This window comes from Elephantulus edwardii, unplaced genomic scaffold (assembly GCF_000299155.1).
Source record: "Elephantulus edwardii isolate Elephantulus edwardi_28Jun2011 unplaced genomic scaffold, EleEdw1.0 scaffold00066, whole genome shotgun sequence".
Lineage (NCBI taxonomy): Eukaryota > Metazoa > Chordata > Mammalia > Macroscelidea > Macroscelididae > Elephantulus > Elephantulus edwardii.
Genome location: NW_006399816.1, coordinates 340,988 through 363,621, shown reverse-complemented (window position 1 = coordinate 363,621; position 22,634 = coordinate 340,988). Strand labels below are relative to the sequence as shown.

The following is a 22,634-nucleotide window of genomic DNA, read 5'->3' as shown; positions in this document are numbered from 1 at the left end:
GTTCCTCCTTGCAACATGTCTGAAGTATGTCAGACGAAGCCTCAGAATCCTTGCTTCTAAAGAGCCGCCCGGTTTAACCCTTTCCAGGATGAACTGTTTGTTTTCTTAGCAGTCCATGGTACATTCAGTATTCTTCTCCAGTGCCACAGCTCAAAGGCATCAATTCTCCTTCTGTCCTCCCTAGTCATTGTCCAGCTCTCTGATGCATAGCAGGTGATTGCAAAGACCATGGCGCATCTCAGTTAGTCTCCACCATTGCTCTTCAGTACTTTGTAGAGGTCCCTGCCAGCAAACTTTCCCACCGCAATACATCTTTTAATTTCCTGGCTGCTGGTGCCAAGAGTGTTGACTATAGAGCAAACTAAAGTTGTGAATAATCTTTCATATAATAAAAGATATTACATAATATTTAAAATACCTGAATTGTAGGTGTTAGTCATAGGTGAGCATTTTTAAAGATAATTATCTCAAGGTGTCTTTTTCACAGTTTACCTTTGCCTGAGCAGAATGTCTGCTGTTTGTCTTGTCAATTTGCCATACTGTGGTGGCATTTGTGTTGATATGATGGTGGTACTATAGCACCAGTATTTCAAATACCAACAGATTGACCTAAAATTGACAGATTATAGTGCTTCTAGACTAAGATGACTAGGGAAAAGAATCTGGTGATCAAATTCTAAACAAATTGGTCAGTGAAAACTCCATGAAGAGTAAAAAAAGGTTGATATTGTGCTGTAAGATGAAATCTTTAGGTTGGAAGGCACACAGTGTGTCTATGGAACGCTACCTCTTCATATTACAATTGATGCTTAAGGATATAGATTGAGTAAAGCTTTCAAGACCTCATTTGTTTTTATGGCACCTCTCCAAATGAGAAGTAACTGCAAGTGTCCTTTAATAATCAGAATGTGTATTAAGAAATATGAATCTAGGAAAATTGGAAGTTGTCAAAAAGGAAATGAAATGTGTAAGACTGGTGTTTCAGGCATTAGTGAGCTGGAATGGACTGTTATCATCCATTTTGACTTGGGCATTTTGAATCAGTTTTTAATATAATCCACAATGCGGGGAATGACTAACAGTATTGTGTTCAACAAGAGAAAGAGCAGTTCAGGATCTACCCAGAAGTAAACTGCTTTCTATGATAGAATAGTATATGGATGCCTACCAGTACAACTAGCTAAATAGGACTATTTTTAAAACTATTTTTGATATGGCAACCATTTCATTAGTCTAATCCCAGAGTACATAATGGTGCATATGCATAACCTAAGATCAAGGGTCTACATCGGGGCTGTATCCTTTCTTCATACCTATTTAAAGTGTATATAATTTATGCCGAGCATATAATTAAAAAACAGATCATTCTGAAGAAGAATATGGTATTAGGATTGAGGAGTGGGGAGACATGTCAACAATTTGTGTAATGCAGGTGACAGAACATTGCCTGCTCAAAGTGAGGAGAGGAGCACCTGAAGCTCTTGATGCAGAAGATCAAAGACTACAGCCTTCAATATGAATTATATCTCAACATGAAGAAAACAGAAATCCTCACCACTCAGCCTTCGTGTTGGATGGAGAAAAGATTGAAATTGTCCATGATTTGATCTTATGTAAATCCACATTCAACACAAGCAGTCATTTAGGTGATATCTTATTTGGGGAAAGTCTGCAGCCAGAGACCTCTTCAAATTACTGAGGAGCAATGTCAGTTTGGAAATGAAGTTGCGCCTGATTCAGGCCATGGTCTTTCTCAGGATACAGAATTTATGAAAAGATGCTTATTCAGTTGTTGGATTCCTTAGCATTAGTATATTTTTTTTCCCTTGACTTAAAATTTGTCTCCTGAATCTTCTCCAGACTTTATTACATGTTCTGTGCTCCTGTGCCATTCTAAGATAAGCTTATTTTCCTCTTTCATAGTTCTTTAAAATGTATTCTTCCCCTGCCTTTTTCTCTAGATATTTTGTCCTCAATTCTGATACTGTTTAAGAGATAGCTTTGAGTTACTCCTTTATCAATATTATCTACTATCTAAATTTGAATCCTTTTATGGATACAAATGTGATTAATGTAGTGAATTAATACCAGCTCTGATTTCACTTTTTGATTAGGGTTGGAGTCAGACAGATCAGTGTTCATGTCCTCGCTCTGTTGTTAGTGCTGTCAAGTCTGCTATGGCTCAAAGCAACCCTTTGAACAATAGATATGACCCTTGCTCTTCCATGCTCAAGCCCATGGCTGCAGTCCTTATGTTCACCCATTTCATTGAAGATCTCCTCTTTCATTGACCCTCTACCTTTCCCAACGTGTTAACTTTTTCCAAAGATTGGCCTTTTCTTCAGCATGCCCAAAGTACCTGAAAATGGAGCAACTTGGTTGTACTTTCCCCAGGACAGAGTTATTTGTTCTTTTGGCAGCCTGCGGTTTATTCACTATTCTTCTGCAAGACCACAATTCAAAGGTACCACAATTCTTCTCCAGTCTTCCTTGTTCATTGTCCACCTTTCAAGTTTATAGGAAACAGTTGCTGTGGCTTGGATCTGGCACACCTTAATCTTTAAACTGATATCTTTACTCTTTAATGTTTTGGAGAGCTCCTTGACAGCAGATTTTCCTGGTAGAACATGCTTTTTGCTCTTTGACTGCTGCTACCATGTGTGTCAGTTACAGATCTCAGTAAAATGAAATAGTTGACAACATCAACAATCTTTTCTCTGTTTATCATGATGGTACAGAGTTAAGGGTATTTGCTTTATTGATGCTAAGATGTAACCCATAGAAGGATGTAGTCTTTGATTCTTAGCAAGTGCTTTAGGTCTTACTTTCTACAGAAAAGGTTGTGTTATTTGCATAATCCTGGTGTCGCCTTCTTTACATAGTCCAGCTTCTCAAATTATTTTCTCATGTATAGATTGACTAGGTATGGAGTATTCTGGCGTTTAATAAAACTAGCTCTGGTACTAACAAAACTCCGCAATCTTGGACAAGTTGCTAACATCTTTGAGCCTTGATTCTATAATCTGTACAGCAGCGATCTCAGTCTGAAGACCAACATGTGCCTTATCCAAGCGAAGGGTCTTCTCAGTTGCGTGTTATGCATCTGAGAGCTGGACAGTGACTAATGATGACCTTTGAGCTGTGGTGCTGGATAAAAGTATTGAACATACCACAGACTGCCAAGAGAATAAACAGGTCTGTCCTGGAAAGGATGAAATCAAGTTGTCCCTTGGAGGCAAAGATTTTGAAACTCTTCTCACATACTTTGGGCATCTTATTAGGAGAGACCAGTCCTTGGAGAAGGACATCATGCTTAGAAGGATTGAAGGTCAGCATGAGAGGAAGACCCTGGATGAGGTGGATTGACACAGGTAACTCTGGCAGTGGGGTCAGGTGAGTCAGAGATGATGAGGTTGGCTTTAGGATAGGCGAAGGTCAGCACTGTTGTTCATAGGGTTGAGTCATAGTCGAAAGCTGACAATGAACAAGGAAGACAGGAGAAGAATTGTGGTACCTTTGAATTGTGGTCTTGGAGAAGGATAATGAATATGTCATAGTCATAATCATGAGTCATTGTCGATTTGATGACACATAACAACAACCTTTGAGGAGTATATGAGGATTGATTAAATGTGCATGTAAAACTCTTAGTTTGGTGTCTGTTACACAGTAAGCATTCATTAAATTTAATTAGTATTGTCCAGAAAACATACTTCTGTTTTACAGTCCCACAACAGCAAACCCAACCTGTTGTATTATACTATAGGTTTATTTAAAACTGTTGGCAAAGTCTGAAAGTTTTAAGAATTAGTTTACTAAAATACCCAGATTCTTGAGCAGATGTGTAAATCTTGTGTGAATGATATTTTAACTTGTTTGGAAGATATGCTATCAGATTATAAACTTTTTTTTTTTTTTTTTTAGATTTTTAACTATCCTTAATATATCTACAACCATATGTTAGTGGTGTTATTTACGTTCAACCCATAGCTGACCCTCATGCTGGTTTTCAGAGGCAGTGGATTGCATGAGTTGTTTGTCTTTCTCCATGGAGCAATTCAATCCCGTAGGTGTATTCAAACTGTATCCTTTTGGGTTGATAGTACAGCTCTTTACTACTAGGCCACCAGACCTTTTGAGTTTTAGACTCAGTGAACCCTAGAATGTTCTGTCATCTGTTAAAGCATAACAGATATGCAATGTTTTAGCATTAAATGTTTTTGTTGTTAGGTGCTGTCAAGTCAACACTGACGAATAGCAACCCTGTAAACAATAGTTTAGAACCTTAACCTATCCTGTGCCATCCTCAAAATTCCTACCATGTTGTAGCCCACTGTTGTAGTCACTGTATCAGCCCATCTTGTTTAGAGTCTTCCTCTTTTTCATTGACCCTCTGCTTTTTCAAGCATTATAGTAAATAATGATTTTTTTAAATGAGGGAAATTAAAGTGATTGAATGCTATTTCATATAATATTTTTAAGTCATGTTAGTCCTAACATTAGTAAATTACAGAGTGAATCCTACACTTTTGCTTAAATTTTACCACCAGTATTTGATATGTCAGGGGGAAATGGTTGTCCTGGTGTATTAGGGCATTTTAATTGAAATTTACTTGTGGGGGGAAAAGTAGGTGAGGAAGTAAATTACTACAAGTAAGTTACTGACAGTAAATATCCAAGCCTAAAATTTACACTTAAGTGTGGCTTTATTATGTTTTTTATTTCTGATATTGTATATACTAAAGTTCATGCTTAGTAATAGTATTAAATTTTGTATGTAAACTGAGATTGGATACAAATATAAGCAACACAGTAAAGTGTTTTAGTTTGCTAAGTGAGATTTCCTTTTTAAGAGTATTACTTTTGAAAAGTAAAACCTTAAATTTTTTGAGGTGTGGTGTGTACTGGCGAGTTGCAAGCAACCCATAGCTGACCCTCTAGCATGTTTTCAGAGACAGTATATTTCATAGGAAGAGATTCCCCATCTTTCTCCTGTGGAGCAGGTGATAGATTTGAACTGCATGTTTTAGGGTTGGCAGCCCAGTTCCTTGCAACCGTTTTTTTGCTCTGTGTTTCTGTAATGCAAAGTGTCATCATAACTGCCTGCTTTTGTGTATTATTTATTAGGTAGAGAAGTACAGATTTTTATCTTGTTACTGCAGCCATTACTTACTAATTTATAAACTTTATTATAGATTTATTTGAAAGTTTAGTGTGAATTTGATAAAATATTTTCTATGAGAATTTATTTTCTAGGTGAGTCTAGGAATTTGAATCTTTTGGGAAATGTGTCCTGTCTTTCTATGGAATTTCTGAAACATGCTTCCTTCTGATGTTTTAACAGACCCCCAATATCTCTCTCCCCTCTCTGGAGGTATGATGGAATAGCTTCCGGCTCTGATGTCACCCCATTGGCTACCTATTTGTGTATTGTTTGCTGCTTATTTTCAATAATTAACTAAACAGGAAAAAAATTTTTAAGTAGCTAATATTGTTTGAGCACAAACGTTTCTAAAGAGTCTTGCTTTCCTAGCCTGTGGCCAGATGTAGAAAGAATTGTTAAAGTTATAGATCAGGTATTAGTCTGTTGGTGTCACAATACTGAATGGAATGTTTTTAGTTCTTTAATTTTAACCTTTTTTTTTAATGTAACTAAAATAGTGAAAGCACTCCTTAAAATTTTAGATGATTAAAATGTGCTTAATAAATTTTTAACCTTCAACTGTGTTTCATGTTAAATGTGTTACAGGAATGAATCTGAAGTCTGCTGCAGTAAAACACTGAAGGCTTTAAAATGTTTTCTTGCATAAAACTCAAACTTTAAGTAACTGCTTATGAGGATAGGGAAGGCAGGAAGCTAATGTCTGTCTCAAGATACAGGACAGCTGTTTGCTCATCAACCTCAACTGTGTGAGTAGAGACTTAAGCTTGTAACCTTATGTACTTGAGTATAGTAGCTTTTTTTTTTTTTAATCCAAAGTACTTCAAGATACACTTGAGTCGGCATGATGAAACAATTTTTTTCCGTTTGTGTGGGTTTTTTGTTTTTTTTTTTCTTTTCCTCAGGGGTGGGCTGGTTGGAAGATTTTATGTATAAAATATTTTTGAACAGTAGCACTCATAACCAAGTATCATAGTGATCATATATCCTTGAGAATTATTTTAACCATTGGAATTTGTGAAGCAGATTACAATTCTTCATTTTGGTGTTTATGTTATAGTTGACTTCTGCCTTTTAAAATTAATAATTTGACCAAGGAATGATAGAAATGTGTTCTGTAATACGATGTTTGACATTAATACAGAAAATTGCTTCTGAACATAATGTGATGAAGTATAATAAATTTTTTTTAAAAAAAAATTGCTCAATTTCTTTCATCAGAAAACATTTATCATTTCAAAGTAAAGATCATTCTTGATCCCTAAGTGCAGTTGAAAATTTAAACTAGCTGACTGACTTGGTTTTTGAGTACAATATAATATAAAGGGAGCTCTTGTGGCCTACTCAGAGGAAGTTGCACTGCTCACTCCAAGGCAGTTTTATCCTCTCTGGCAGTTCAAATCCACCAGCAGCTTCTCTGGAGATAAATGGACAATCTCCTCCTGTGTTATTTACAGTCCTGTAAACCCTGTGGAAGGTCAACTTGGAGTTTGTTCCAAATTGACTGCATTGAGAGAAAGGGATGATAATGAGACCCCTGATGGCATTGCATATTGCACTACTAACCAAAAGGTGATGGTGCCTCATGCCCTTGGAACTCAAAAGTGGCTCCTCCCATTGTGACTTCCAGCCTCAGAAACAAATTGAAGGTTGCTGTGAGTCAAAATAGACTTGACAGCAGTGACTTTGATACATATTGTATTGAAGGTTGGGGGGGTGGCTGGCCCTATTTTCCTTATCATTTAAAAATTTATCACATTTAGAATAAACTTTGAGAATTTTGCTTTCTCCCCCCTTTTCCACTCCTCTTGGATTTAGAAATGCAAATCTTAATTGAATATGTTTTTTTATTTGGTTTTTGTTTTTTATTCCTTAGAAGATTGCATGCTTTGTACAGATGGAGCAATTAAAATATAAAACTTGAATTGAGCAAATTTTGAGCATGTAGAAAATGATTTCTAAAATCTTGTTAACATTCAAGTAAAACAAATGTTATTTGCATTTTTTATTTACAATTAGTTTGCGTTCTCTTTTGCATCACACATGTTGACTGAAGAAAAGTATAATTGAGTGTCTTGAGAATCAGTGAATGAGAATACATTTATGTGAAAAAAAATATAACCTAAATATAGATATTATTGTGAAAGTAGTTGGAGGTTATATGTTAGAAATGAAAGCTATATTTAGCTCCATGCAGTGTTAGTAAGAAACTCCGAGGTAGAACAGTTTCTCTTGCTCAGTCCTTTTGTGTTGGCCAGTAAATTTATAGCAGTGCATATCCAAAGATTATCTAGTTCCTTATCTTTCAATAGCTCCATAGAAGAAATTTTATAATCTGCTGGTTAGTGATTACAAATCTTACTTTAATGAAGTTTTAAACTCTATCATACAAGATTTAACTCATAAAATGGGATTTAATTTGGTTCTTCTGTTTTGTTTACAGTACTTTAACATTCTCCCTTTTGTATTTTAATTATTGTTAGAAATAGAAAAAATCAGGGTGAAGGAAGCCTTCAAGAATGCTATTGAAAGATTTTTTTTAAAATGTAAGACTTTTAAAATGAAATTAAAGAAAGCACAATAGGAGTTGGAGAAGTCTTGTATCTCTGTAGATAATTTGGGGATAAAACATGAAAGTAGTAAATTGCTCTCCAGTTTCCTTTTCTTCCTTTATCTTACTGAAATGACTCTTGTCATTAATATTACTTCTCTACCTGTTACTCTCTAACAGGAGAGTGTTAAGATGCTAGTAAATTTTACTATGTGAGAAAGCAAGCACCACATACATTACTCTTGCTTCAATTCTGCCTCCTCATTCTCCTATATTTTACTTGACCATTAAAATGTTGACTTTTCATTGACCCTGTACCCATTTGTATGATAGAATTTTACTTAGCTTTAGAAATGTATTTTAGTGTCTTTTGTCTTATGCCGAGCAATAGGATAGCATTCCTAGGTTATTGAAAGGCCGTGCACCATGCTAGTCACATACACAGGCTCTCGAGTTCGGGTGCCGGGGCACACTCAAACTCTTGATGATCCTTCTTAACAGATACATATGTTAAGCAAATTACTTATCCCTTCCTATGCCTTAGTTTTCTAACCTGTCAAATAGGCTCAGTAGTAATTTGCTGTCTGGTAGGGTTGTTCTGAGTCATCAGTATTTGCAAGCTGTTACATCATTATTATTAAAACTCTTTTTGTGTGTATGTGTGTTTGAAAGAATGCTAGGTAGTACTTTTAAATCTTCAAAATAATCATAAGAGAGTACAATTCTGCTAGCTTTGTGTTTAAGGCATATAGCTGCTAACCAAAAGGTTGGTGGTTTCAATCTATCTGTCACCCAGTCAGGAGAAAGATGAGACAGTCTCCTTCTATAAGGACAGATAGCTCAATGGAGGGTTGCTGTGAGTCGGAATTGACTCAGCAGCAGTGGGTTTGGAAGACAGATAAAAATACTGTGATGTACTTTATTCTTTTTGGGATTATTTCCCACCACACCATATTCCAGGCACATAGAACTGTCCCCCAATAGAACACATGCTTTTACCATTTCCCATAAATACAGACTACAAACACCTAGTAAATACTTTTTTTGACAGATGCATGGATGATTTTAGAAACCATTCCTTCATAATTTTAATGGGGGGGGGGAGATTATTTTCTGCTGGAATGAGGCATATTTAAAGAAATCTCCTAATAAGCAAGCGATTGCTCACTGTCTGCAAGCACCGAGTCCACGCTGACTCAGAGCAGTCCTTTAGGATTTACAAGCTGTAAACCTCGAAGCAAGCTGCCACATCTCTCTCCCTAGTAGCAGCTAGTGGGTTTAAACTGCTACCCTTTTAAGTGAGTAGCCTCGTATTTACCACTGTACCACCAGGTCTTCTTCGTCTACTTAGAAAAGCCTTTCTATACCCTCTCATTGTGAGCTATGAGTAAATAGTCTTGATTTGATGACTTCAGCCACCACCTAATATTTGAGAATTTGTAGTGCTCTCTTTAATGATTAGCCCTGATGTTTAAGCCAGCTGACTCTGAACTATATATGCATTTGGGTATATATTTATGACTTTTGTGTTTGTATATGTGTTTGTATGTGGCTTATGTATATATGTGTGTATGTGTGTGCTGCAGCACTGGTGGCCTAGTGGGCAAGGTGTTGCACTGCTAACCCAAAGGCTGTGGTTTGAACTCAACCAGTTGCTTCTGCTCAGTATCCTCCTGTGTGATTTACAACTTCTAGAAACTGCTGCACGGTCAGCTGTGTACTGGTTCCAACTCGATGGCATTGAGTCTCGTGTGTGTGTGTGTGTGTGTGTGTGTGTGTGTGTGTGTGTGTGTGTTTCATTTATAGCATGATCATTTCCCATAGCCCATGAGGTATATAAAAGATAGGTTTCATTTCTTCACATGAGGGGCCTAAGGTGAGCATTTTTCAAGCAGGAAGAAGCAGAGGATCATAAATATGTTTATTGTTTTCACTATGCCATATAGGTCTGTGAAGTCTTTTCTGGCAGGGAGTAATGCTACATGTATCAGAATATCGCCTTACTTTGTACCTTCACAGTAGTTGCTATGTTTGTGCCCATTCTTACAGCCACAGTTTCAGTGCACCTCGTTGAGGGAGCTCTCAACATTTCACTGATCTTATACTTTATCATGTGTGATGTCTTTCTCTAGGAATTAAGGTCCTTCTTAATAACATATTCAAAGTTTGATGAAATTTGACAATTCTTCCTTCTTTGTATTCTGGCTGAACGTCTTCAAAGGAAGATTTCATTTGTTTTTCTTGGTGTATTTAGGATTGCTCACCAGCACCGTAATTCAAGTGCATCATTTCTTCTTCAGTCTTGTTTCGCTTTACATGTATATGTTGTTGTTGTGTGCCTTCGAATCACTTGCGACTCGTAGCAACCCTATGTACAATAGCCCTGAAACCTCCTCTATCCTGTGCTAATGTTATTGTCTCTGACACACCTACCCTCTTTACCCTAGTCACTGAATCAGTCCTTCTCATTGAGAGTCTTCCCCTGTTGCACTGTCCCTCCACCCTTCGTGCATAAGAGGCAAATGCTATTGCTTAGGTCAGATTCCGAGGCAAATGCTATTGCTTAGGTCAGATTCCTATTAGACCTTCAGGCGACATCTTTGCTTAATATATTAAATAGATCTTTGCAACAGATTTGCACCATATTAAACAACCTAAAATATGCAGATGACACAACCTTGCTTGCAGAAACTGAATAAGACCTGAAGCACTTGCTGCAGAGAGTCAAAGACTGTAGTCTTTAATATGAATTGAAGCTCAACATCAAGAAGACATAGATTCTCACCACTGGGCCAATTGGCAGTATCATGATAGATGGAGAAGACATTGAGGTTGTTAACAATTACAGCTTGCTTGGCTCCACAGTTAATACTCTTTTAATACGAGCAGTCAGGAAATCAAAAGACAAATTGCACTGGGAAAATCTGCTGTCAGGGGACCTCTCCAGAAAGCTGAAAAGTAACGATGTCAGTCTAGAGACAAAGGTTTGCCTAATCCAGGCCATGGTCTTCACAATTAACTTGTTATGCTTCAGAGAGCTGGACAGTGACTAAGGATGACAGAATAAGAATCTGCCTTCAAGTTGTGCTGAAAAAAATTCTTGAGCATATCATGAACTACCAAAAAAACAAACAGGTCTGTCTTAGAGAGGGTGAAACCAAGTCTTTGTTTGGAGGCTGGGATTTTGAAGCTCTGTCTCACATTCTTTGAGCATGTGGCTAGGAGAGACCGGTCCTTGCAGAAGGACGTCATGATCGGAACAGTGGAGGGACAGCGCAGGAGAGGAAGATCCCAGATGAGATGGATTGATACAGTAACTGGAGCTGTGGGGATTAGTGTGTCAGAATTAGTGAGACCAGCTCAGAATAGGGAAGGTTTCAGAGCTGCTGTACATAGGATTGCTTTGGATCGCGGGCGACTTGATGGCACATAACAACATCATAATACATATTAATGCATAATACATATATTTTTTGGCTACAGCTTCATCAGCCTTAATTGTGTCTTTAAGTAAAATAAGATCACGATAATGTCAGTCTATCCTACGTTCATGTTCATCATGATGTTGCCATTCTGCCATTCATCTATGTACATAATAATTATTTTAATACTATATTATTAGTGATTTATACTTGTTGTTGTTATGTGCTGTCGAGTCGCCTGCGACTCATAGCGACCCTATGTACAACAGCCCTAAACTCCGCTCTGTCCTGTGCCAATCGCATTGTCTCTGACACTCCCATCCCAATTATCCCAGTCACTGAATCAATCCACCTCATAGAGGGCCTTCCTCTCCTGCGCCGTCCCTCCACCCTCCCAAGCATGATGTCCCTCTCCAAGGACCGGTCTCTCCTCACAACATGTCCAAAGTAAGTTAGACAGAGCCTCAGAATCCTTGCCTCCAAGGAGCCACCCGGTTTAACCCTCTCCAGGACAAATCTGTTTGTTTTCCTAGCAGTTTAAAACAGTATAGTATATTTGTTGTTGCTCTCCTCAAGATAGTACCTTTTAACTGAACTAAAGAAATCAATATCTGGAATAATGGGCAGTCATTTTGATCGTCCATTCTTCTATACCTTTATGAACGTAAAGTGCTGCTTAGTATTTTCTTGGTTTTGTGGCTGATAAGGAATTGTAGCTGCTTAGATATATTGTTTGTGCATATACATGAAAATTCAGTATTAATATTCTTACCCTTATGCTTAGTATTAAACAGTGAGGGACAAATTGTGAATCATAAACTGCTGTTTTCTATAGCACCTACGAAAATTGTATTCGATATTGTCAGACACATGGTAAATAAGTCTGTCCAAGTGTATCCTTGAACAAAAAGAGCTGTGAAAAAAAGATTGTAAAACTGACTTAAAGCCACGGACTTTTGCTGTGTCTTTCCTGACAGTAGGCTAGCAGAACTATTTTAAAATTACAAATTCATCCAAAATATATTTGAATATTTTCTGTTTGCCTACCACTGATACATAGTAGGAATTGGCAGACTAGATCCAGTTGACTACCTTTTTTTTTGGTAAAGTTTTATTAAAACACAGGCATGCTCATTAATTTATAGATCGCCTATATTTTCACAGAGGAAAGGGAGACTTGAGTAGTTGTAACAGAAGCCATATGACTCAACAAAGCCTGAAATACTTACTGTGTAGCCTTTTACTGGAAAAGTTCATCAGTATTCAATCTGTAGGTCTGGAATACAACCATGAAAAAAAATTGTCTTGAGTGTTCATTTTTTTTCTCCTTTATATTACAGAATTTCTGCCCTTACTGGACTATGTTGTTTGCTTTATTTCTGTTTCATCATATAGTGAATGACAGTGTTAACTGTTAATAAGTAGCTGACAATTGTTCTGATCTTGTGTAGTTATCTTTTTCTTCAGTAGACTTCACCTTATGGCAGATTCATTAGGAGCTGTGCTCAATTTTCTTTTCTTTTCTTTTATTTTATTTTTTTTTTTTCAAAAATACAATACCGTTTCGACTATGTTAATATTTATGAAGTCATTAAAACTTTGCTTGGCATATTAAGTACTACATATATAAATATTAAGTAAAACTAAAATCAGCTACTTATATATGGATGGTTGTACAAAGTTTCAAAGGCAGCCAGAAAGATTTAAAATATAGAGAATTGCTCATATTAAACAATTAGGAAGAGGTATTTATTTACACATTTTTTTTTTAAAACTAAGTAGAGGGACAGCGCAGGAGGGGAAGACCCTCTATATGAGGTGGATTGATTGAGTGACTGGGGTAATCGGGATGGGTGTGTCAGAGGCAGTGCGATTGGCACAGGATAGAGCGGGGTTTAGGGCTGTTGTACATAGGGTCGCTATGAGTCACAAACGACTCGACAGCACATAATAACAAGGCTGGAAATTTGCCTCGAAATGGGGAATGAAAGTCTAAGTGTATATGGCTCTCAGGTCAAAGAGGAAGGGTCAAAAAGAAGATGTGTATACATTTGCGTATGTATGCATTAAATACTAGTCTTTTTTTGAGATGTGAACAAAATACTTGTGTATTTAATACACAAGTATTTTATTTTAAATGCTAGTCTTAAATACTAGTTTTAGATACTAATTTTAAATACTAATCTTTTTTGAGAAGTGGACAAAATACTTGTATGTGTAGAAGCCTATAGAACTGAACCCCTGCCCTTCCTTCCCGTTTCTAAAAGAGAACACTGTCTATAGAGAATGCCATTTGTGGAATCTTTTCATTCTTTAGTTATGCTATACGGAGCCTAGGTCAGTTTGGAAACAAAATTAACTACAACTTAGTTTGCTCATAAAATTGCAATGTCTGGGATACTAAATTGGGCCCAGTACAAAATGAGTGGATGGAATTGGGAAAGGATACCCAAAAGCTGGGCACATGAGACTAGGTATTATTGTTTGATACACAAACTGCAAGGTCAGGCCTCATATGCCACATTTATTTTCTTTAAAAAATAATATATTCTATTCTTTAGCATAAATGCTTGTAGTGCTGTGCAGTTGGAGGGTTGGCTATGCTTTGTAATCATTTCTTGACAGCATTTATTCATCCAATGAATAGTGAATGTCTAACTAGATGTCAACTCTTGTTGAATAAAATTGACAAAATCCTTGTATGAAAAAATACTTTAGTAGTGAAGAGACAGACCAACATGAGTATAATTCAGTAGTAAGAATTGTGATAAGGGCCTTGGAGAAGAAAAAAAAAAACCCCAAAACAACAAACCAACAGCATAACACCAAACTGGAAATAATAAAAGATCCTGGGGCTATTTTAAATAAGAATTGCTGGGAAAGACCTGCCTTAGAGGGTAACATTTGAGTCTAGAAATCTGAAGGAGATACGAGATTCCGACCAAAAAGATCTTTTTAAAGATGAAGATACAGCAAGTACAGATGTTTTTGCTATAGAAACTTAGCTGGTGTTAGCAGAGTTTATGAGAGGAAGAAGGATAGGTGAGTAAGTTAGAAGTAATAACAGAGGGCACCTTACGGTCATGGTAAAATGTTGGCTTTTACAGTTTTTGAAATGGAAAGCCATTGGAGAATTTTGAGTAAGCAAGTAGTGATTTGACATACATTTTAATAGGATCACTGGCTGCTGTGTTGAGAACAGACTATAGGAGAGTAAAGGGAAGTGTACATTGTTTTTAGACCAAGATAAAGTAGTAAGGTGGTGAAGAATCGTCAGATTATATACACACATCTCTGGGTGTGTGTGTGTGTGTGTGTGTGTGTGTGTGTGTTTTAAACTTAGAACTGACAATTAATTGATAGAGTGTTGTGTCAGCACAGCAGAAGAGATGGTGTTATCATAGTATAGCAGGTTTTTTTTATTATTATTTTGTATGTGTGTACTGTCAAATCAGATCTGAGTGGTACAGAAGGAGATTGTCCCTCCTTCTTCAGTAGAGCATTTGGTGGATTCAGACCGTGCACCTCTGAGATTGCAGTGCAGCGTCTTGCCACTAGGCCACCAGAGCTTGCCATATAGCAGGTTTTTTAAAGTTTTGTGTTGGGTTTTTTTTTTTAACAACTTGGAAATGTTTGATAGGTAGTTAATGGTACACTTTCAGTGAGAAATTAGATATACTAGTCTGAAGTTAAAAGGGAACGTCTACCTGGAAAGAACACTTTCAGAAGACCAGGTGAAACTGTCTGATTAAGTATAGTCACTAGAAGAGATCTATATGCTTGATCCCAGTGACCCTCCAGTATTTGGTGGTTCTAGAAAGGAAAAAACAACCAGGACAAGTAGAACATCTACTTATAGGAAGAGATTCAGAAAAAAAGCAAGTGATTGAAGTGTTATATTTTTTCCTTCATTTCCCCTCCCCCTCTTATTTTACCTTTCACAGTGAAGTCTGTATCCATATGGAATTTTTTTCTCTTTTCATATAGAATGAGATGGAAGTTAAGTTTGAATTCTTTTTTGCCTTGTGAACATCAAATTGATCCTAAACCATTTACTGAAAAGATGACCATTTTCCTTTTGCATTGCAACTTAATTTTTGCCCATGAATCAAGTGGTCATATATGCATGGCCTAAATGTCTATTATGTTAATAAGTTACAGTACTTTACTAGTGTTGTTATAGTCCATCAAGTTGGAACTGATTGACAGCTGATTCTCCAGCAGATTTGCAGAGGCTGTAAATCACAAAAGAGATTTGTCCATCTTTCTCCTGTGGAGCAGCTGGTGAATTTGAACTGCATACCTTTTGGATGGCAATGCAGACTCTTAACCAATAAGCCACCAGAGATTTGGATATTAATATCAATTTTATTTTCATACAAACTCTAGGTTCAAAACAGCCTGTTAAGACTTTCCATGTTTGTAAAACAAAATCATTTTGTGATATGAAAATTATACAGAAAAACAGATTTTAATAGCCATGTTGTTATTTGCTATCAAACTATCCTATGTATGTGTAATGGAAGGACACTATAGGGCTTTCAAGACCTTTTTGAAGGTCCTATAGGTACACAGCCAGCTTTGAAGCCAGGTAGTCAAACACTTTTTCCCCTGTCTTTTGTATTGGCCTTTGCATTTTCGATGGATGATATCCTTGATGTCATCCCACAAATCAGCTGGTCATTGATCTCTCAAACCTACCACAAAATGTTTTTTACATGTTTCACATAACAGATGCAGCCCTGGACATGCTCACCAGCTTGTGCCAGGAAATTGGGAAGACAGTCCCTGGCTGACTGACTAGAAAAGATCAATATTTATTCCTATTCCCAAGAAAGGTGATCCAATAGAATGTGGAAATTATCAGACACTACCTTGAATATCACATGCAAGCAAAATATTGCTGAAGAGCATCCAAAAATGGCTGGAACAGTACATGGACAGAACTGCCAGAAGTTCAGGCTGGTTTTAGAAAAGGCAATGGCACCAGGGTTATCATTGCTGATGTCATATAGATCCTGGCTGAAAGCAGAGAGTTCATTGACTATGTAAAGGCATTTGTGTGGATCATAACAAATTTTGGCTAATATTGAGAAGAATGGGAATCTCAAAATGCTTAAATGTGCTCGTGCAAAACCTGTATCTAGGGCAAGAGAACACTGCATGGTTTAAAATCATCAGGAAATGTGTGTGTCAGAGATAGAGCCTCTCTCCAAACCTATGCCGTTTGTATGCTGAGCAAATCATTCAAGAAGACGGATTTTATGAAGAAGAATGTAGCATCAGCATTAGAGGGAGACTGATCAACAACCTGCTTTATGCAGATGACACAACTTTATTGCTGAAAGTGAGGACGACTTGAACCACTTGTTGCAGAAGATCAGACTCTATAACCTTCAATATGCATTACTTCTCAGCATCAAGCACTTAAAGCTTTATACTATGAAAAGACTCTTAATGGACATAAATGTAGTTTTGTTGGCTGAACCTGTGGTCATTCATTTACATACTGTCTGGCTGCTTCTGTCCTCCAGTGGCTGAGTTAGATTGTTGTCACAGAGACTGTGTGGCTTTCCTCATATATTCACTTTCTGAACATTAACAAAGATTTATAAGTCCATTTAAACATTTTTGAGCAGTGTAGTAAATGAGTCATTTAAGAGTTTTTCTACTTCAGCTGTAAACAATACATATAAGCCGTAATACATGGCTCCTTTTTGTGACATTTTTCATAGTAGTCAATGGAAACCTTATAGTAATATCTGGGAAAATGAGGTTTGTATTTATTAAAATTTAAGGGTCTCTTTTTATATAACTAAGTATGTTGAAAGTTGGGAATGAATTATTGGCTGGGAAATAATATGCAGTGGTGCAAAGATATTATCAGCATGTTAGCCAGATTCGCACCTTTTTGTTTTTCAGCCCAAGCATCAGCAGGAAAGCCGAGCTGACATAGGGAGCTGGGCACTGCTATACAGAGAAAGAACGACAAAGCCTCCTCAGTACAGGAGGAGCCCCACTCTAAAGTCCCTATACTTTTATCAGAGTGAGTAACATTCTTCCCATGGGTTTTCTGTCAAGCCATACTTTCTCATCTAGTTGCTTTGTTAACTTTCCTCAACTTTTTATGACTTCTGTCAAGTTCCTAAAATGACCTCTCCAATCCTTGGCCTCTGTATCATGCCTGTACAATAGCTGGTAGGTTCTCAGGTTAACAACTGTATCCCCTTATTGATCAATTGTTATATTTTTAAAATTGGAGTATATACTACTATTGTACTGTACTACTTTGCCTTTTTCTACTCTCTTCATATGATACAATTACAAAGAAAAGTCTCTGAACTAACCACTTTTGGGTAGTTGTTGACCCAGTGATTAAAAAAAAATTTTTTTTTTATTTAATAACTTGATGTCTGCAGCACTGCTTTGAGGTTTAGCATGCATTCTTAATATGTCTTTATGTATTTTTTTCTTCTAAAATTAAAAGTAAAGATCACAAATTGAAAGGTTCATAGATGTTACCTTGCACCTGAAAAACTCAAATGGTCCTAAGACTAGTTAGATAACTGAAAGCAAACCTTGAACTAGAGAGTACAGACCTTCTCTCAAAGGAACTCTAGCTGATGGTTTCAGATGCATGAACATGGGCCTGTTGTCAGATCGTCCTAATTTTTAGTGTTTGTAAAACTAGAAATAAGAGATTTTATGGGTTAAATTCTAGGAATGAATTGTTAAAAATCATTAATATATGTTGGCCTACCAAACTTGAGAGTGTGCTAAATGTAACCTGTGTTTGCCAGTTTGCAGCATTACTGGGTTGATTCCTATTTCAGGAAGAAAAAGAAAAGTAAATAAGTAGCCAAAATGCATTTTTTTTTTCTTTTAAACCTCTTTAGGTTATTCACTCTAGTTGAATAAGGAGCATATTGGCTATATGATAGTTGGTAGATTCTAGTGCTCAGAATAACTTTACTGATTGACTTATTATTATAGTTTATTATTAGTAGTAGTATATAAAAATATAAGTACCAAAGTGCGAAATACTTTTCATTAATGCACTTTCTCCCCTTTTTAACTGAAAACAACCATTCTTTAGTTGCCTTGAATACTTTTTAATAATACAATGAAATGTTTTTAACTATTTTGTTGGAGTTTGAAGAAGGAACTTAGATTTTTATTGGGTAAATTAATGAAATACTCATGATGGAGCTGATTAATGATAAGGTGAATTCCACAGAAGGGTGGTAAAAGCATCTTTAAAAGTACACTATAGAGAAAGGAGTATTAAGATGGGCAGAAATAGACTCAGAAGAAAGACCTGAACCTAATTTTTTAAGTAAGATGGGATTGTCACAGAAGTAGACAGCATTACAAAGAAAAGAGCAGTTTGTAAGCTTATTTCTAGGAATAAGCATAATTCCAGACATCTGGGAGCTGTAAAATCAGTTGTTGAATTTTTGCCACATGCATTGTTTGGTTGCTTTCCATATGTGTTGTTTTTTCTGCTTTAATAAATATTCACATTAGGAACACACTTTACCCCGGTATATCTCTGATGGCTTAGCGGTAAGGAATTGTGCTTCTAACACATAATTACATGATTTGAATCTGCCAGCTGCTCTGCGAGTCAAAGATGGGATATCTCATCCTATACGATTTACTGCTAAGAAAACTCACTGGAGGGTCAGCTATGAGTCGGTTCCTACTTGATGGTAAACTAGAACTAATTCTGGCATCATACGGTGTTTCTGGTTTCCTGGTGGCATACAGTTAATTTGGCATGGAGTTCACATCAGAATCTACCTGTTTTAGGGTCACTATGCATATGTCCTAGAAGGTGGGGAGCACGTGAAAGAGCCTCTGCAGGGATCCCATTTCAGAGATCCATTTAGGTTGTTTGTGGTTAAATTTACATAGAGGATGAATGCTAGATCAGATACTCCTGTAAGGGACAGTTAACTAATAACACAATATGAGGAACCTGGGGATTGTAGGGGGCAATTAAGGAAGTTCATTTGGATGAGGAGCAGTAAAAGAGAAGGGGCTGCAGTGGAAACCTAACAACAGAAACGCCTGACTGGCACGAAGTAATGAAAGCCTGGACTGGAATGGAAAAGGAAAGCACATTTCAAAATGAAATTCTTAGAACCTGGTGGCTTCACTGTTGGGACTGGAGCAGGGAATTTTAATTGATATCTATTACAGTTATTAAAGTGGACTATATCTTCCTTTCGTTTACTGCTCTTTTGATGAGAATTTCTAAGGAAATGACTAAAGGAAAACCAAATTTTTTGAAGAGTGTAATTAGTAATTAAATAGGTGTAATATTTTAAGGTTGAATAAATGAGTGATTTTTTTTAGAAACCCTAAATGAAAAATATTCATGATATATTACAAAATTACGAGTTGTAGTGAGAGGATGGACTTAGGCAATCTTTTAATTTTTTTTTTTTTTAAGATAAAGACAGATAGTGATTTAGCCGATTACTAAGTATGTGTATTTGAACAAGCTCCTAAGTCTTTACCAGTTTTCCCATTTTTATAATGGGAATGCCAATAGTATGAACATCATAGAATTCTTGAAAGAATGAAGTCAGATCATTTCAGTAAAGAGTTCCTGGTCCATAGTTAGTTCTCTTCAAATACTACATACTGTTCAGAGGCCCGGGTAATAGTTTGATTATGAATGTTATCAAGAGTTAAAATTTATTCATTGTCTCCAGACATTGTTATACCATGCTAATGAGCTTCTCTGTTTGAGTCTTTGCACTTTATGCCTCCTTGTATCCATGTACATCCCGCAGTGTAGCAATTAAAATGTTACCCTGCCTTCACATTCTTTTACGTCATTTCTTCCCTGAGCATTTGAATACCCTGACCAGTATACCCTGCAAATGACATACCTACCTAGGAAGGACAGTAGCAATAGGAGGCACACCCTTTAACTTCTCTTGATTACTTTCTGCCACTACACTAATAGTTACGCAAAGATAGTCTTTTCTGTGGTTTATTGTCTTTCTGAATCTTTATGTAAAGGTACATTTTGTGGCCTAAAGATTGAGAAAGAATTTTCTTTATTTTTGTTGCTATAGTTGTTATATAACCTGACATTCTTTTGGTCCATTATCTGACAGATGATAGTTTTTCCACAACAAAACTCTGGACTATGAAAATTATTGTCACTTACTGCTATAAAGGGAAGTTCAGCTTGGAAACATTACCAGTGTTTCATGTTTTGAATTTTAGCCTTACTGTAAAGCACATATTAGGGTGATATCAAAATTGGTGGTCATATTCTCCTTTTTACTTTTGACCATTCATTTTGGATTTAATAGTTTTTTTAAGTAGAAGGAAGATACTATCTCTTCTGCATATGTGAGATTTCCAGCCTTACATTGAAAAAATGTATCCAGGCCATTTTAGGTCTTTTCTTAATTTATTTTTTTTTTTGGTCAATTTATTATCATTAGTAGCTAGCACAGGAGAATTCGTGGCTTAGATCATTGTCAGTCTCCACCCTCGTCCCACCACATTATTGCTCCCAGAAGAAACCTCCCTCCCCCCCAGATGAAATTGTCTATGCCTCATTTTGTAAAAGTACCAGATACAACATAGGGAAGGCCAAGTCTGACTTGTACCTGCTTCATAAAGAGGAACTGTCCCCATCAATAATACCTGTATTGCTAAACAAATAGCTAAATGATCAGGCATGCTACTCCACATGCTCTTGCATTTATTTCTACTAATCATTGAGTCCAATGTTATAAATTGATTCACAGACTTTATTCACAGTTGTAAGATTTATTAAAGGAAGTGGGGGGGAGTGAGTCAAAGTCACAGTGCAAGTCCAGCAGTCCTAAGCCAGATTAACAAGGCATACTTCCTTAGTTACTTCATACAGCCGCTCAGTCAACAAGTAAACGTCTAGGTTCAGTTCAGCAGCACAAATAAACCTCAAGTTTCCTCAGCTGTCCAGCATTATCTCAGAGCAGTTACAAGCCACCTTTTTATTCAGTCATGCAGCAAGCAAAACCTTTAACTGTGGCTCCATCTTCAAGGTTCATCTGTTTCTATTTTCCTCAGTCTCTTCACTCTCTCCATGACCATCTCTCAGCGTGGAAAGCACTCTTACTTGGTTCCCCAGTTGTTGATACAAGACCATGTGTCAACAGTTAAGGTAGTTGGAGACCATGTCCCCCAATAGGGGCTAATCCAAAGGATAAAAACCCAATTTTCAAGGTTTCTGACACCACAAATTAAAGAGTCAGTCAGAACTGCACTACATTCATAGCAGTGTTACCAATCACAGGAACATGGTAACAGCCCAAATGTCCAACCACAATCAAATGGATAAGGAATTATGGTACATTCACACGATGGAATACTACACAGCATGAAGGAGCAGTGATTTTGAAAATCACTACCTAATTTGGGAAGGACTGAAGAGCATTACGCCAAGTGAACTAACTCTGTTCCATAAGTACAAATACTGTAGAAGACCATTATTGTAGGAGTAGAAAGATAACTTGTAAAATGTGTATGAAGATCACAGAGGGGCGAGGATGCATTGCCGGGGGGCAGGTGTAATCATAGGGTTGCACAATTTGATGGGTAAAAGATCTGGTGTGAAAAACAATTTATATACTAACTTTGTGAATAAATTATTATAAAATAGAAACATTTAAAACAACAAAACTGAGCTAGAGTTTAAAGAGTTTCCAGAAAGCATTTGCTAATGGAGAATCTTTGGATACCTTTCTCTAGGATTTCTTATTCTTTGTGAGCCAGTACCAACCCGTTTCTGTAAAGTGGGTTAGAGATAGAAACCCAAAAAGCACCGTCAGATTTTAATTTCTTTCTGTTAGCCCTACCCATAATTCTTGGGGTGGTTTAAGGGATGAATTTGTGGCATTTTCTTTTAATTGGGGTAATGTATAATTCTTTTTCTGTCTGAAATCTTTGCTAATTTTGTGTAAATTTCAGGTGTGCAACAGAGGAACATGGCTCAAGAAACTAATCATAGCCAAGTGCCTATGCTTTGTTCCACTGGCTGCGGATTTTATGGGAATCCTCGTACAAATGGCATGTGTTCAGTATGCTATAAGGAACATCTTCAAAGACAGAATAGTAGTAATGGTAGAATAAGCCCACCTGGTAAGTAAATCTGTTCAAATATCCTTCTGAAATACACTTCGCTCAGTTTTTTTTTTTAAATTAAATTTGACTCGTTTTAATGAACATTTACAGAGATTTTGGGTTTTCATTCATTCATTGTTGCACTGTTTTCTCCACCCTCATCCCCAATTCGTTCTTCTTCCCCCCCCATGTCTGTTTTAATTTTCTAGTTGCCACAGTGCTTGTCAAAGCTAGTTCTGATTAATCTCCTTTGTCAGTGTGTCCCTTGCCATTCCCTATCACTCCTCCCTGAGAGAGACTTCACCCTGATTCATAAGGAAAAGGGGATGGCGTATTCTCTTAGCTACTTCCTGCTGAAAAGGGA

At 36.8% G+C, this 22,634-nt stretch overlaps 1 protein-coding gene across 7 annotated transcripts in view; it reads left to right on the top strand.

Annotated features, from left to right (window-relative positions):
* Nucleotides 1–22,634, top strand: part of ZFAND6 (zinc finger, AN1-type domain 6) — a 99,236-nt gene that overhangs the window by 55,325 nt on the left and 21,277 nt on the right. For 3 of the 7 annotated variants that reach the window (XM_006888239.1, XM_006888240.1, XM_006888244.1), the window contains 2 exons: nucleotides 5,750–5,910; nucleotides 22,118–22,288. In XM_006888239.1, the coding sequence (XP_006888301.1) occupies nucleotides 22,135–22,288 (154 nt within the window). In that variant the 5' untranslated portion in view covers nucleotides 5,750–5,910; nucleotides 22,118–22,134. Of the gene's footprint in view, nucleotides 1–5,749; nucleotides 5,911–22,117; nucleotides 22,289–22,634 lie in introns of those variants that run through there. The other 4 variants (XM_006888245.1, XM_006888241.1, XM_006888242.1 and 1 more) reach the window with 2 other exon arrangements.